Here is a 16,649-nt window from a genome sequence, read left to right on the forward strand (position 1 = left end):
AACAAAGCATGGGAATTGTGGCAAAGAATGGCATCTACTTGGCTATCATATTCCTCAGTGGGCTTACGTTCATTCGCTTTAATTAAATTACCCTAATAACACCAATCATTCATTATTTCCTCAAACTTCCTAATCCTTCCTTTCTTTTTAAATAATTAAATTAGCGTTTAGATATTAAGTATGATGGACGTGACAATAATGTGATTCTACACATCATTTTTTTTTCATTTTTTATGTTTTCATGAAAACGACCCAACTGATTAAAGTTATTAATCTTATTTATTTTTCAATCCAATATATATCATATCAAAATTTAAATCTCTAATATTTAAAATTAAGTAAGTATCTGTTTGATGTTTATTTATGTGAAAAAAACGTAAAGCGTATTAATTAATTAATTATTTTTACAATTATCCTAATTATCGAAAATTAATATTAAAGACCAAGAAAAAAAAACGTAAAATTTTTAAAAAAAATTAAATGATTTTTTTTTAATTAACATGGAAAATTAGGGATGAGTATTTCTGGCTAAACCATAACGGACGAATGACGTGCTCCACAATATAGCCTATTGGATTCCCACTCACCACTTTATTTACCGAAATGCCCTTCTAATTAACGTCGTGCCGTCGTTCTTTCCAAGCCCGACACGGCGGCTTATATTAACGGACTTTAACGTTCGTTTACAAGCGGAGCCATCTTTTTCAACGTTTGACCTGACGGAACCAAAACGTGCACTTAACAAATGGACNAAAAAAAAAAAATTAAAAAAAAAAAAAAAAAAAAAAAGACAAGTTGAAATTTTAAAAGATTTCCGTTGAAGAAGGTTCACGAATTCATGCCTTTTTTCTTCTTTTTCCTTTTCTTTGGGCACGAATTCATGCCTAACATTCCATTTTCCATAAGCAATTGTTGGAAAAAAAAAAAAAAAAAAAACCCATATTTTAAAAATAAATTAAAATAAAACAATTTATTAGATATGCATTTTTTTTTTCTTTTAGAAAATTATTTCTTAATTAAAAAATAAATAAATAATAAAATGGGGGAAAAGACAGAGCAGGGTGATGGAATGGATAAAAAAGAGGTGGCAGCGAGAATGAAAATAATAAAATAAAAGGGCATATAAGTGAATATTAATTATTTAGGATGGAGGGGAATCCATGCGGAAATCACGTGAGGGATAATGGGAGAAATAGATATTCCACTAGCATCATTAATGTTAATGAATAAAACAGTGGAATCCGAGGAGGGAAATTGGTAAAGTAAAATTGTCCCAATAATCCCCCATCGCTCCCAGTTGTTGGGATTCTAATTTGATCTCAGACTCCATTGCCCATAATGCTTAGTAGTTGAGTTTATAATTCATTTGCCATCAAATTGCAATGCTTACGTATATACCTTATTGGATTTTGATTTTGATTTGGGAATTGGAATTATTGGAATTGGAATTTAAAAGGTATCCAAAAAGCATCGAGTCGTGAGGGACAAGTAAAGCAATAACAAAACCCTCCGCTTAAAACCCTCTTGTCGTATGTTCGTCCACCCTCTGTACTCCAATGCGATGGACCACATGGACCACTCTCTCTATAATTAAAAATATATGGGACTTCTGTGTCAGTTGATATGATATTATCTATTTTAAGTATAAGTTTCCTTGAGTTTGTTCTTTTTATTCTGCAAAAGTTATGATTTTATACTAATGGAGATAGTGTCATTCGTTTGTATGCCTACTATCTTCCCTTTAATTAGCCAATGTGGGGCTCAAAAATTCCTCGATATCTTATATAATTCAAGCCTTCATTAAAAGTGGTCATGAATGACTTTCCCAGAGAAATATGGTTAGCATCTTCTTTTGTGCCAACCATATTTTATTATAGTAAATTCTCAAACTAAATCGAATCTGACGCAAGAAAAAAAAGAAAAAAACTTGGTTATTGAAAGTAGTCTTTGTATTTTAATTAACTTTTCTAACTAAATTCTAATTTTATTTTCAAATTTGTAATTTAGAAAAAAAAATTAAAAGATTAGATTGTTTCAATTAATTCATAAAATAATTTAGACTTTGATTCTATAATTTAAAATATATGATTCTCATAATTCAACTGAATCTCACCGATGGTTATTGGCATTACACGTTGTTAATCTATTTAATAGAGGGGTATGGGCTAATGTTATTATTTGATATTTATTATAATTTTGCATTTATTTGTTTTTAAATTTGAAGGCGAGGAAAAAATAAGGACAATCAATGGGATTTTTGACCAATTGAAAATAAATTATAGGGGTAGGATGGTCATTTAACGAAATAAGAAATTAACAATTAATGTAATAATTAAATTTAATTAATTTAGAGTCTTATGAGATCGATTGGGTGCTGACGTAAGTTGAGGATAAAATGAAAGAAACGAACCAATGCCGAGGCGGGACCCACGCGAGTTACTGGCTTTTACAGGAAGGTTAGACCACCTATTTAAACCAATTCTGCACTCTCTTCCTTTCAAACTCAATCATCCAAACACTGCCCTAATTTTACGCTTCGATTTCCCTTCCCCCGATTTTCCCCCTCTGCTCCGTCAATGGCGCTCCGGAGATCCATTTCCAAGCGCTTTCTTGATGGTTTCAGAACTAATTCTTCTCCATCGCCTATCAATTTGACCTCCCGCCGCGACTACATTTCTCCTCCGCCCGATTCCGCCGGGAAGTCCGTTTTCAGGCGCTTTCTTCAGAGGAGAGCGATCTATCATTCTCCTTCTGCTGCTCGGATCCCCGAGTTGTTGACTCTTCCATTAGGCGATGATCTCAGAGAGAAACTCGGAGGTCGCAACATTAGTGCCGATCGAATCCGCCTCGACGGCCTCATTCCTCCGTCGTCGTTCGATAATGAACGCTCTGTTTCTGGATGTGGTATCTCGATCGACGATGCTAGGAAGATCATTAGGCTATCGCAGATCGAAAAACTAAAGGCGAAATTGAGAAATATTCAGAAGAGTTCGATCTCGTACTCCGAGTTCTTTCGGATCTGTGTTGAAGATTGTGGGAATAAGGATCAGGGCGCCGAATTCGCCAAGTTGTTGGATGAATCTGGAAGCGTCATTGTCATTGGAAATATCGTGTTCCTCCGGCCGGATCAGGTAAAATTATAAGTGCGATTAGGTGAAGATTTACAGATTAAAAAAAAAAAAAACTGACCGAATCCATCCCTTACGGAGATCCGATTTAAGCGGACGATGACGATGAACAGTGTTGCAAGAATATACAGAATCAAAATCATCACAAATTTGGAAACATGTTTTAAGTGGTTGAAATTTTGGGACAAAATCGTGACATATTCAACGAATAGTTAATTAATTAAACAAAAAATTAAAAAAGTTTAACAAAGAAAAAGGAAAATGTTGAAATCCTTCTGTGATTGACGAGTTTGAAATATGTACAGGTGGCTAAATCAATGGAAACGATGATATCTGGATCAATAGCGAGACCAGACGACCCAAGGTTGAAACAACTAGCCCAAATGGAGAGGCAAAAGGAAATAATCGACAAAAAGGCCAAGGCCCAGGTTCAAGGCGAGCTCTTTTGTGGATTGGGCCTTCTCGTGGCCCAAACATTGGGCTGCATGAGGCTCACTTTCTGGGAGCTAAGTTGGGACGTAATGGAGCCCATTTGCTTCTTCGTGACATCCCTTCACTTTGCCCTTGCCTATGCCTTCTTCCTTACAACCTCCACAGAGCCCACTTTTGAAGGCATCTTCCGACGTCGTTTTAAGGCAAAGCAAAAGAAACTCATGGCCTCTCAGAATTTCGACATCAACAACTACAATGAACTGAAGAGAATTTGCTATCCAAGCTACCCAACTCAACAAGAACCCTTGTTTTCCAATGCCCATACTCTATCATAAGACTTTTTTGTAAATTTAATAATTCCATTTTTTTTTTCTCTTCTAAAATCGGAGCTTTAGGATTCAGCTTTTTTTTTTCTTTTTTATTTGAGTGTCTTGATCTAAATCGGCTTTGGACATGATACATCGATTCGTATCATGTATTGTATAGGACCATTGAAAAAAAAAATTAATATAAAAACGAGATTGTAATTTTTTTTTATTTTTTATTATTATTATTATTTTTTTTTAAGATGGAGACTTAAATCGATAAGGATTTTAACTTCTAATAATAACAATTAAATCATGGGATACCAAAATACTTTTTAATTTGTAAAAAAATCAAATAAAATGGAAAATAAAATTGTTTTAAGAAGAATAACTCAAATCTAAAATTACAAATATTAATAAAATGGAAAATAAAGAGTGAAATNGTGGTTCGGTCAATGCAAATCCCGTCCATGGGAAACTGAAGGAGAGAAAAGTAAAAGGGGAGAATGGGAATGAAGAACAAGACAAATTCAATTTACGAAAAGAAAACAAAAAATTTTCAAAGGTATGAATGGTAGAAAATTATAGAAAAGATAAGATGCGACAGAAAGTACGGACATACAAAGTCGAGGCGTTTCCGCTGTTGCGGTCTACTCGCCAGGCTGCCTGTCGGTGCACACCGAACCTTCCTCCTCAATTTTCAAATATCTTTATTTCAATAAGTATTTCTAAATAATAAAAATTATATTTTATGGCAAATGCATTTCCATTTAATAAATCAATTAGTTTATACCAAACACATTTTAAATATGAAGTTAGCTTCAATTTTATCATATGCTCAACATAATATTATAATACTATACTTATAAACACTTAATTTATCAATAAATTCCATTTTAACAATTTTAAATTTTTTAAAATGGGTTAAATTATAAAAAAAAACCTTTTAAGTCTTTTAATTTTACATTAAATAGATTTCTAAAATTAATTTTGATTTGTTAAGAAGAAAATAATTAAAATTGAGGTTTTTAAGATGTGTATTAAACACAACAATCGAAAAGGGTTGGTGTTTTTATGACTCAAAATAATAAAAGGAAAACACACCCAAACCAAACGTAGCCTCCAAGCATGCAACCTTCTTTACTTTTCCCGGAAAATGATTTCTCAACTCATGAAAGAACTTTCTCAACCAAACACCATTTTTTATATTCATTTTCTGGGTAAACTCCGGCACTTCCAATAATAACCTTTTCTTTTTCGTCTTTCGTCGATCACGCAAGCATAATCAGATTAAAGCACACAAAAGAAAATAAATTATTTATAAGTTTGAACTATGCTCAAATTGATATATTATATAAAAAAAAATTTAAAAGGCTGACTTTGAATAAATTATTATTATTATTTTTTTTTTGTAAAAATTAATAAAATAAATAAAACGTGTTGAAAGGTACGCGAACCCCGGTCGGATCTCCTCCTTCAGTCTGCATTTTCACTCTCATTTTAAATTCCCACTCCTATTTCCCTTTTTCCCATTCCTAGATAATTCCCATTTTCTCCTCCGCACCGCCGCCATGCGCTCCGCCCTCCTCCTCCTTCTCCTCCTCGCCGTCTGCGCCGCCTCCCATGCCGCAATATTCAGAGAAGCCCCCCAATTTTTCAATTCCCCGGACTGCCCTTCCCTGCCCGATGATCTGGAGAAACGCAATGAGAAGGGACAACACCACTGCTTCAATCATGCCGTCCACGTGGCGATGACGTTGGACACCGCTTACATACGTGGCTCCATGGCCGCCGTCCTTTCCGTCCTTCAACACTCCTCCTGTCCTCAAAGCGTAATTTTCCACTTCGTCTATTCCGCATCCGCCAACGCGTCATCTCTTCACGCCACCGTCTCCCATTCATTCCCTTACCTCAAATTCCAACTCTACCCTTTCGACGACGAAGCGGCCTCGCGATTGATTTCCACGTCAATCCGATCCGCGTTGGACTGTCCGTTGAACTACGCGCGTAGCTACTTAGCCAACCTCCTTCCCACTTGCGTCGCTCGAGTCGTGTACCTTGACTCGGACCTGATCCTCGTCGACGACATTGCTAAACTCGCCGCCCATCCACTCGGCGGCGAGTCAGTCCTCGCCGCGCCGGAGTACTGCAACGCCAATTTTACCGCCTATTTTACGCCGTCGTTTTGGTCCAACCCGTCTTTGTCCTTAACGTTTGCGAACCGGAAGGCGTGTTACTTCAACACGGGTGTTATGGTGATCGATCTGGACCGGTGGAGGGCCGGGGACTACACGACCAAGATTGAGGAATGGATGGAATTGCATAAGAGAATAAGAATCTACGAATTGGGGTCGTTGCCTCCGTTTTTGTTGGTGTTCGGCGGGAGGATTTCTCCGGTGGATCACCGGTGGAACCAGCACGGGCTCGGTGGCGACAATATCAGAGGACTCTGCAGGGATTTGCACCCGGGTCCGGTCAGTTTGTTGCATTGGAGTGGCAAAGGAAAACCGTGGGCTCGATTGGACGCGAACCGGCCCTGCCCTTTGGACGCCCTTTGGGCTCCCTACGATTTGTTACAGACCCCATTTTCAATCGATTCTTGAACCTCCATTCATCATTGGAGGAATCTTTTCGGAGCTGAAGTTATATAGATTTTTTTTTATATTATTTTTGTGACAAAAAATAAATAATAATAAAATAATGGGATGAACATAGAGGAATTTATTCGTTTTTTGTGTACTAAATTTGAATGTCAATAACCAANAAAAAAAAAAAAAAAAAAAAAAAAAAAAAAAAAAAAAAAAAAAAAAAAAAAAAAAAAAAAAAAAAAAAAAAAAAAAAAATATATATATATATATATATATATAGATATGAGAAATTTTATTTCAATTGGAATATTAATATTTTAATAGAAAATATGTTATATAGATTTTTACAAAATCTCATGGTGTATTAAAATGTTATCTTGGTGACCCAATAATAATACCGCTCTTTGCATGGGCTGAATAATGGGCCAAGATACGGGCCCAAATAAAAGCATGCCCATAATAGAATCGAGTTATTGGGCTCAAACTAGAAAAAGCCCACAACAAGCGCGCCATTGGGCTGAATAATGGGTCAAGATACGAGCCCAAATAAAAGCATACCCATAATAGAATCGAGTTATTGGGCTCAAACTAGAAAAAGCCCACAACAAGCGCGCCATGGCGCCACGAAGCAAACACGGAGTATAAACCAATTCTTGCCCTAGTGTTTTGTGTTCTTCCATGAACACGGAATGATGCTTTTTCTGAAACAGAAATAATGGCCAGTTATGCGGAAGCTATTAGTGCAATGAGGCTGCGGATTCAACTTCATCGGCAGCTTTCTTTTCAGTTCATCGGTTTCGTCGTGCCGGAAAATGATAAGGTTCTTTCCGACATCAATTCATCGCTTATATTCGTGTCTACTTCTTCGGAAGTCGATCCACGTATCTGGAACTCTTCAATGGAAGTTCCGGGACGAATTGAAGCTGAACCGATCGGATTTGGTTGATCGAATCTCTCGTCTTCTAGTTCTTCGACGAGTCGATGCCCTCGCCAAGCTTTCCTTTAGTTTTTCCGATGAATTGATGGATTCAGTGCTTCGCAATCTCAGATTAAATCCTTATGCTTGCTTGGAGTTCTTTAAATTGGCTTCTAGTCAACAAAAATTCAGACCGAATATCAATTCCTATTGCAAGATTGTTCACATACTATCACGGGCCCGAATGCATGAAGAGGCTAGGGTGTACTTGAATGAACTTGTGGTTCTATGCAAGAACAATTACACCGCGTGTGTAGTATGGGACGAGCTTGTGAGGGTTTATAAAGAATTTTCGTATTCTCCTACGGTTTTTGATATGATTTTGAAGGTTTATGCCGAGAAGGGAATGACAAAATTTGCACTGCGAGTGTTTGACGATATGGGGAAGTGTGGTCGTGTTCCAAGTTTGAGGTCCTGCAATAGTTTGTTGAGTAATTTGGTCGAAAACGGAGAAACATCCAGGGCTCTGCTTGTTTATGAACAAATGATTGCATTAGGCGTCCTTCCCGACATTTTTAGTTACACAATAATGGTGAATGCATACTGTAAGGAAGGAAGAGTGGATGAAGCGTTCGAATTTGTGAAAGAATTGGAGAGGTCATGTTGCGAACCGAATGTAGTAACTTACAATAGTTTGATTGATGGATATGTCAGTCAAGGAGATGTTTTCACGGCGAAAAAGGTGTTGAAGTTAATGTCTGAAAGGGGCGTCTCTGAAAATTCCATAACATATACTTTGTTGATAAAAGGTTATTGCAAGAGAGGTCAGATGGAGCATGCTGAGACGCTAATCAGTTACATGGAGGATAAAGAATTGTTTGTTGATGAGCATGTTTATGGAGTTTTAATTCATGCATATAGTAGTGCTGGTAGAATGGACGATGCTCTTAGACTAAGGGATGCAATGCTGAAAGTAGGCTTAAAAATGAATACTGTAGTTTGCAACTCAATTATTAATGGGTTTTGTAAGCTTGGTCATGTTAAAAAAGCAGCAGAACTGTTGGTTGGTATGAAAGATTGGGACCTGAGACCAGATTCTTGTAGCTATAACACTCTTCTAGATGGGTTTTGTAGACAAGAAAATTTCAATGAAGCTTTCAAACTTTGTAATGAGATGCACGAAAAAGGAGTTAATATGACTGTTGTGACTTATAATATGCTTCTCAAGAGTTTTTGCCATGCTGGTTATGCTGACCATGCCCTACAGATTTGGAACTCAATGCAGAAAAGAGGCGTGGCACCGGATGAGGTTAGTTATGGTACACTTTTAGATGCATTTTTCAAAGTAGGCGCTTTCGATAAAGCTATGATGATGTGGAGGGTCGTACTGTCGAGGGGTTTTGCAAGTAGTACAACTCTTTATAATACCATGATCAATGGCTTTTGTAAGATGGGGAAACTAATGGAAGCACAAGAGATTTTTCTTATGATGAAGGAACTAGGCTGTCCATCTGATGGAATAACATATAGAACTTTAATTGATGGATATTGTAAAGTTGGAAATATGGTAGAAGCCTTAAAATTGAAGAACATGGTTGAACGAGAGGGAATCGGCGTTTCCATTGAAATGTACAATTCTCTTATTACTGGTGTTTTCAAATCTGAAGAATTACACAAATTGAGTGGTCTTCTAGCTGAGATGGCGGACCGGGATCTATCTCCCAATGTCGTAACTTATGGCTCACTTATAGCAGGTTGGTGTGACAAAGGGAGGATGGACAAAGCATATAGTGCATACTTTGAGATGATCAACAAAGGGATTGCACCAAATATTATTATTGGCAGCAAAATTGTCAGTAGTCTATATCGACTTGGTAAGATCGATGAAGCAAGTTTGATTTTGCATCAAATGGCAGATATTGATCCTGTTGTAGGTCGTTCATGTTCTATGGAATTGACCAAGTCTGGTCCAAGACATCTTCAAACACAGAAAATTATGGATTCTTTTGGCTCAAATGCCACGAGCATCCCTCTGTCAAACAATATCATATATAATGTTGCAATTGCAGGGCTATGCAAGTCTAAGAAGGTTGATGATGTTAGAAGAATCTTGTCCGATCTGTTACTTCGAGGCTTTCATCCCGATAATTACACATTTTGTTCCCTAATCCATTCATGTTCTGTTGCTGGTAAAGTCGAAGAAGCCTTTTGTTTAAGAGATGACATGATAAAGGCAGGTCTTGTTCCTAATATTTATGTGTATAATGCTCTTATAAATGGTTTATGCAAGTCGGGTAATCTCGATCGAGCTCTGAGCCTATTCCGTAAACTCCCTAGGAAGGGCTTATCACCCACTGTAGTTACATACAATACTCTGATTGATGGATATTGCAAGGCTGGTAGAACAGTTGAGGCTTTTAAACTGAAGGAAAGAATGACTGAAGAAGGCATTTCTCCCTCATCTGTGACCTATTCCACCTTGATACACGGGCTCTGTAAGCGAGGGGATATTGAGCAATCTGTGGGGCTTTTGAATGAAATGATCAAGGCAGGTAAAGACTCGAGCACATTGGATTCACTTCTGGTTCGAGTTTACGTCAAATGGAGAGACAAGCAGAAGACATCGGAATCGAATGGCTTAACCGATGTCCAATCCATGGCGCTACATCGAGCTTGAGTCGACAACGACATAATGGAAAATTGAGAAATCTTTGTAATGTATACGGTAATTCTCTAACCCCAGGACCATTTTAAAGATTTTCAGAATGTAAAGAGAGAAAGAATCACATTCTTTTACAGTTTGCTTTCAGTCTCAGTTTAATTCACAATTCTTTGGGGCCATTTCCATCGGCAGTTCTTGTCCAATAATTGATCATATTGTATGGCAGCTCATGGTTGTATAACCCTTCAGCAGGCGTGCTTAGTTCAATGGTAATAGACATGTACCGTCTCGACGCTAACTTTCTTCGGCAACATAACCTATAGTATTATCATACCCTACTCGGTATGATATTTTTAATATTTTAACTTAGTCTCACACCGTAACCTAATATTTTAACTTGGTTTTTTTAAGTGATTTTTTTGAAAGATATTTATAGAAAATTTGATTTTATTTAAAAGCATGATCTTTTATTAAAGTATATTTCAAACATATTATTAAGAATTATCGAATTATTCTTACAATTATTTTGTTAAATTACTTTTTTTTTTTTATGAAGGAATAAATTGAGAATTGGGCGTTATCACGTATTCGAGGACAATGTGGTCAATTCACACACATTATCCCCTTTCACCTGCTCACCAGTCTCTCTACATCCACCGCAGTTTCAATTTTTGGAAGAAGCTACCTTCGTTCTGGATAGAGCACGAAAATGGCTACTTCTGTGTCCTCCCTCGCTTTCTCTCTCTCTTCTCTCTCGTTTTCTTCCCAACTATCACAGATGCCAAACGCTCTGTCCTTTCCACGTTCAAAATCTCTTGTAATTTCCCACCCGAAATCCAATTCCCCACTCGTGGTATCTGCCTCCGCCACTTCCGCAGTGGAGACGGCGGAGCTTAAGAACTATGTGAAATCGAGGCTCCCTGGTGGCTTCGCTGCGCAAACGCTCATTGGCACTGGCCGCCGGAAATCTGCCGTTGCTCGCGTTGTTCTCCAAGAAGGCACTGGCAAAGTTATTATCAATTACCGCGACGCTAAGGTCTTCCATCTTTTCCCTTATTCGTGTACTTGCGTTTGGTTTCATCCATTTTAGCTTTACTATTTTTGGCAGTGGATGTTCTTTGGACGATTTAGGGTTGTTGTTTCTTCTGCTGGATTCGACTAGGTTCGTTTAATGGAAAAATGCGAATGGTTTTTTTTTTTTTTTTTGGATTAAACCGAAGATTGTAATTATAGGATCGTGATTATGTCTTTGATGTGCAAATTCTTGAACTATTTAGAAATGGAAGTGATTATTTAGTTTCTTTTCACTGTCTTTGTAATTGATCTGCAGCAACTATTATATTGAATTGAGATTGTGGAATAAACTTAGAACAACATTATCTACATTCTGGAGCATGTAAGTCTCTTAACGAGTAATTAAATTCTAAGCTTTCGCTTCTTCATCTCATATGTTGAACATAGATTAGATTCCATTGCTTGTTGCCAAATTCGAAGGGATTGTGGAATAAGTGTTTTCATCAATCACAAGTTGAGATAAAAGATTGCTGCGATTGTATCCATGTGTTTGAGTTTGAGTCTCCAGTGGAATGGTTCTTAATGCTAAAAGGCATGTCTATTAGGGGGATCGAGTAGTTCATTTGTTCTTTCTCAGTGGATTTGGGAGTGAAAATGTGCTTTTGTTCTTCCACTTCCATCACATGTGGGAATCTTTACCTTCTGATGATGTTAGATCACATTGCAAATCCTTCGTTTGCTAGTGTTCATCTACATCTGAATATGTTAAGATATTGAGTAAATTTAGTGACCAAGTGTGCTCATTTCTTGTTTAGGATGCCATTTTGCCTTGAATGTTTATTGGGTTTTCCTGGTATTGATGCTTGGATAACCCCATTCACATTATGAGTGTGGGTGAAGTAGAGAGAGTTGTACTCACCTCTGGGTTGGAATGTACAATGTGTTGCAGGAATACCTTCAAGGAAATCCATTGTGGCTTCAATATGTGAAAGTTCCTTTGTTAACTTTGGGATATGAAAGTAACTACGACGTATTCGTCAAAGCTGAAGGAGGCGGCCTCTCCGGCCAGGCTCAGGCGATCTCCCTTGGCATTGCTCGTGCTCTGCTAAAGGTGAGTGCTGATCACAGATCACCTCTAAAGAAAGAAGGGCTTTTGACAAGGGACTCTAGGGTTGTGGAGAGGAAGAAGGCTGGTCTCAAGAAAGCCCGTAAAGCCCCACAATTCTCCAAGCGTTAAGGTTCCAATTCTTGTCGAATTGTTTTGCATACCCTCTTTTCCTTCATTATTTGTACAACCCAGATGTTATTTTGTACTTTCTTTCCTCTCTAATCTAGTGTTATCTTAAAAATATTTCTCCATATGAGCTCTAAGCTAGAACGAGGATATGTATTAAAAACACAATCCATAATTCATCATCATAACTATTTTTGAACATATTTTTAGTCCATATAAATTTTACCTTTTGGATCTTCATTTTGTTATGATTTAGTCTTTAGTCTTTGTTAATCTTTTTGAAGTTGGGTTATACATGTATTGGATTGAATTTTGAGATCCTACCTCGGTTAGAGAAGGAAACGAAACACTTTTTATAAATTTTCTTTTAACGTGTTGAAAAGGACAATATCTATTTGCGATAGCTTTGGCTTGAAGATACCAAATAGAAGCATTTCTTATCACACGTTAGAAGTATATATTATCATTAATTTCTTAATATGTTTTTTTTTGTTATAATTATTATTTTGTAATATCATAAAATTTAAAATATATATTACCATTTTACTTTAACCAAAAAAAAAAAAAAAAAGAAAAAAAAAGATATGACTTGAAATATTATGTTTTTAATATAATTGTGTGTTAAAAAATGGAATAAAATGAAGACATAAAAATGTGAAATGAAATCTACCGCGTCGACGACAATCGAAAGCTGCGCGCACAGTGCTGATTCTTGGTCTGCTTCAATGGAAGAGTGGCATTATGCGTTCTCGTTCTTGTAATGTGGGTATTTCACGGTCTTTAGATTGAGTTTGGTAGGAGTTCCTGAAGCTGGTGTAAAGGAACCTCTATATGTTTGAGATCAGAAGCCCTAAATCTGAATTTTCTCAATTACACGAAAAAATCTTGTAGCGAGTCAGCGATCTGTTTTCCGTTACTACAATTTTTGTCGACTTGAATCTCTATCACTCTTATCTTCGATGTCGAAAAGCAGCAACAGTGTATCAATCTCGGTTTCTGACAATGAGTTGGACGACTTGGAAAGGATGCGTGTTCGAGCTCGGAGGAAGCGAAAAAAACCAGGGAATCGAGACAAGAATGAGTTGGCTCGTCGAGTTTTTAGAATCATTTTGAAGTATTGGGTGGTTGTTTTCTTCCTTCTTGCTTTGAGTTTGCTTCTGTTTGAGGCAACGAGAATTGGTCGGAAATCAAGGCTGGAGACGAAATCGGAAGTTGCTGGCTCGACGAGACCAACGATAGACGAGCCGGTAATCGGGACTGAGAAGAAGTCGGATTTAGACAGTAAACCAGACGGGAATCTGAATAGACTCGATCCTGTTACTCGGAAGGTCGCCGGAGTAAGAGAACGTAAGTTAGCAACGACCTTGTAAGAACCTTATTATTCACTGTGATTCGTTTGATTTTTCTTTTAGAGAGGATCTACAAACTCTTGTGACGAGAATAGGTCTTGATCTTACATTAGGCTGCTTTTCTGTTCATGATTGTAATTTTTCTACGTTGAAAGATGCGGAAGCTGCAGGGTCTGAAATGCACATGTTTATCAATTCCTTAGTGCACGCCCGGTTATTTGATTTAGTTTCTCGCTGGAAAATCATCTTAACTTATCTTGATGTTTGGGATGGACAAGAACTAAAGTCGACCTACATTTTTGGGTTGTATTAGGTTGCTTGAAACTTCTTCCACCAAAAGAACTTGAGCAATTGGATATTCCTGTACGTGACGGTTCGCCAGTTCCAGAGATTGATGTGCACTACATAACTGATAATGACAGTTCATTGTTAGTAGATAAAGCTTCCTTGTCTCAACAGAGCATGAATGGAACTAGATTTAATCTGTTTACTGGATACCAGACTCTCAACCAGAGAGAAGAAAGTTTTCAGGTTATGATCAACTTCTCACTAATTTCCTTGCTTCCCAGACGCCCATGAAATCTCCCCTTTCTTGAATTGCAATTGGTTTTCTAAGTATACAACTTATCTGTTGGCCCCTTTCTCAAGCTCTAGAAATTCGTCTGTACAGGCGAATAGAACTGTTGAGGTACACTGCGGTTTTTACTGTGATAATGGGGGTTTCAGAATTTCTAATGAAGATAGAAATTATATGCAAAAATGCTCCCTTGTGGTGTCAACATGTGCATTTGGCGGTGGAGATGATCTTTATCAACCGATTGGAATGTCAGAGGCATCACTTCGCAAGGTTGTTATCTATTACTTTTGAATTGCTTATTGTGCTTCTTAGTTATATATGTTCTCCTACCAAGAATGCATTTAGTGAGGGTGTTCACATTTAACCGATGCAGGTTTGCTATGTTGCATTTTGGGATGAAATCACTTTAAGTGCACAAGAGTTAGTGGGCCATGTTATTGGTGAGGATGGATTTATTGGAAAGTGGCGTGTTATAGTTGTGAGGGATCTTCCTTTCACTGACCAAAGATTGAATGGAAAAATCCCCAAGGTAATAAGTTGTATAATGAAATTTATTAGACAATCAGATTTCTCTTAGTTGTATGATGACATGAAAAATGTTGTATGCTACCATCTGTTGCTTTGTCTTTTGCTGGATTTATGATTGCAATCAGCATATCGTTTTTGTTTTCACTAATTGTTGTCAATGTTTTGTTTTTTTTATTTGGCTTAATACGAGATGAAAATACTTTTTTCAACATCCAGAGTAATAATCCGTATGAACATTTGATGTCACAAGTATGATGAATTAGTCCACACTGAGTGTGAGATTCCACATCGGTTGGAGAAGGAGAACGAAATATTTAAGAGTGTGGAAACTGTCCCTAGTAGACGTGTTTTAAAACCGTGAGGTTGACAGCGATACGTAACGGGCCAAAGCGGACAGTATCTACTAACGGCGAGCTTGGGCTGTTACAAATGGTATCAGAGCTAGAGGCAGTGTGCCAGCAAGGATGCTAGGCCTCCAAGGGTGGATTGTGAGATCCCACATTGGTTGGATAAGGAAACGAAACATTCCTTATAAGATTATAGAAACTTCTCCCTAGCAGATGCGTTTTAAAACCATGAGATTGATGGCGATATGTAACGAGCAAAAGTAAACAATATCTACTAGCAGTGAGTTTAGGCTGTTACACTGAGTTTTCCTATTAAGTAGCGAATCGAAAAACAGAGGATATTATTTAAACATGCAAAATTCAGATTTCTATGCTACATGACTGGATTGCTTATACAACATTCTATCATGTTCGGATCAAATGCCTTATTCTCTCTTCGGTTAATTATCTGCATAGTGATATAGTTTAATCCAATTACTGGAAATTGTGATTTACAAATTATCTCTTCATTTTGTGACATTTATAGACTTGACTGTAAGGATTATTATATCATGTGGTGCTGCTTGTCAGATGTTGGGTCATCGTCTCTTCCCTAACGTCAAGTACTCGATTTGGGTAGATTCGAAGTCTCAATTCCGGAGGGATCCATTAGGAGTATTTGAAGCTCTTCTTTGGCGTTCAGATTCTGAACTTGCAATATCACAGCATGGAGCTCGTAGTAGTGTCTATGATGAGGCTGGAGCTGTCGTCAAGAAACATAAGGCAACCCCGGAAGAAGTTGAAGTGCAGATTACACAGTACCGTCATGATCACTTCCCAGATGACAAGAGGCTTAATGGACATAAAGGTATTACGAACTCTACACTTGCTCTTCATAATTAAATAGCTTTTATTATGACTAAATGTCTTTTTTCTTTGAAATCATGACTGAATGTCTTCTTTTTTTCTTTTGAAATGGCTGCATCTTAACTTAAGAACAGTTCCTTGATTATGGAAAACAATTTCTTATGTTTCGAGGGAAAAGGGTAATGATAAGATTGGCCCCATGTTTTCCATTCAGATTCAATAGGCCTCGAACCATTTAATCCTCTCTGAATCATATTCTTTCCTCCATCTATGTAATGAGACGCAAACAGTTGCTAATGGATTTGAATGACTCCATAGATTCTGAGTTGTGCAATTTATTGATGGTTTTTGTAGCTCTGGCAGAGGCTTCTGTCATTGTTAGGGAGCATACGCCAGTGGTGAATCTGTTGATGTGCCTCTGGTTCAATGAGGTGGTGCGGTTTACTTCAAGGGACCAGCTGAGCTTCCCATATGTGCTGTGGCGGCTGAAAGCTGTAAAGAAAATTAATATGTTCCCCGTTTGCATTCGCAAAGATCTTGTCAATAGTATGGGCCACATTCGCAAGGCTAAGCCTCTGAATGTAAGCCGATTATCTTGAACTAAACTACTTTCTTTTCAACTGAATCGTGGAAACTTTGTATTATTTCATTCATTCCTTAATTTAACTACATCCTCAATTCTATCCGCTTCCTCATTACTCTTATAACGACCAATTGTTTGCT

The 16,649-nt window shown here is 37.4% G+C and overlaps 5 protein-coding genes across 6 annotated transcripts; all 5 read left to right on the top strand.

Annotated features, from left to right (window-relative positions):
- Positions 1-2,505: 2,505 nt before the first annotated feature.
- LOC111787503 (calcium uniporter protein 4, mitochondrial) lies at positions 2,506-4,095 on the top strand. Its single transcript, XM_023667487.1, has 2 exons — positions 2,506-3,131; positions 3,434-4,095. Exons 1-2 carry the CDS (start codon positions 2,577-2,579, stop codon positions 3,893-3,895), a joined length of 1,017 nt encoding a protein of 338 aa, XP_023523255.1. The 5' UTR covers positions 2,506-2,576; the 3' UTR covers positions 3,896-4,095.
- A 1,223-nt stretch (positions 4,096-5,318) lies between these two features.
- Positions 5,319-6,615, top strand: LOC111787502 (probable galacturonosyltransferase-like 1). Its single transcript, XM_023667486.1, has one exon. The coding sequence runs from the start codon at positions 5,437-5,439 to the stop codon at positions 6,466-6,468; it is 1,032 nt and encodes a 343-aa protein (XP_023523254.1). The 5' UTR covers positions 5,319-5,436; the 3' UTR covers positions 6,469-6,615.
- Positions 6,616-7,122: 507 nt separating this feature from the next.
- LOC111787500 (putative pentatricopeptide repeat-containing protein At1g19290) lies at positions 7,123-10,672 on the top strand. 2 transcript variants are annotated; one of them, XM_023667484.1, is made up of 2 exons: positions 7,123-10,094; positions 10,588-10,672. In XM_023667484.1, the coding sequence occupies exon 1, from the start codon at positions 7,266-7,268 to the stop codon at positions 10,044-10,046; it is 2,781 nt and encodes a 926-aa protein (XP_023523252.1). In that variant the 5' UTR covers positions 7,123-7,265; the 3' UTR covers positions 10,047-10,094; positions 10,588-10,672. The 2 variants fall into 2 exon arrangements, with proteins under 2 accessions (XP_023523252.1, XP_023523251.1); XM_023667483.1 differs by lacking the exon at positions 10,588-10,672 and adding an exon at positions 10,258-10,275.
- Positions 10,673-10,686: 14 nt separating this feature from the next.
- LOC111787504 (30S ribosomal protein S9, chloroplastic) lies at positions 10,687-12,480 on the top strand. Its single transcript, XM_023667488.1, has 2 exons — positions 10,687-11,067; positions 11,995-12,480. The coding sequence occupies exons 1-2, from the start codon at positions 10,741-10,743 to the stop codon at positions 12,280-12,282; spliced, it is 615 nt and encodes a 204-aa protein (XP_023523256.1). The 5' UTR covers positions 10,687-10,740; the 3' UTR covers positions 12,283-12,480.
- A 440-nt stretch (positions 12,481-12,920) lies between these two features.
- LOC111787501 lies at positions 12,921-16,616 on the top strand. The gene is made up of 6 exons (XM_023667485.1): positions 12,921-13,626; positions 13,942-14,159; positions 14,299-14,475; positions 14,579-14,734; positions 15,651-15,927; positions 16,281-16,616. The coding sequence occupies exons 1-6, from the start codon at positions 13,239-13,241 to the stop codon at positions 16,523-16,525; spliced, it is 1,461 nt and encodes a 486-aa protein (XP_023523253.1). The 5' UTR covers positions 12,921-13,238; the 3' UTR covers positions 16,526-16,616.
- The last annotated feature ends 33 nt before the right edge of the window (positions 16,617-16,649 follow it).

Source organism: Cucurbita pepo, chromosome LG02 (genome assembly GCF_002806865.2).
Source record: "Cucurbita pepo subsp. pepo cultivar mu-cu-16 chromosome LG02, ASM280686v2, whole genome shotgun sequence".
Taxonomy (NCBI): domain Eukaryota; kingdom Viridiplantae; phylum Streptophyta; class Magnoliopsida; order Cucurbitales; family Cucurbitaceae; genus Cucurbita; species Cucurbita pepo.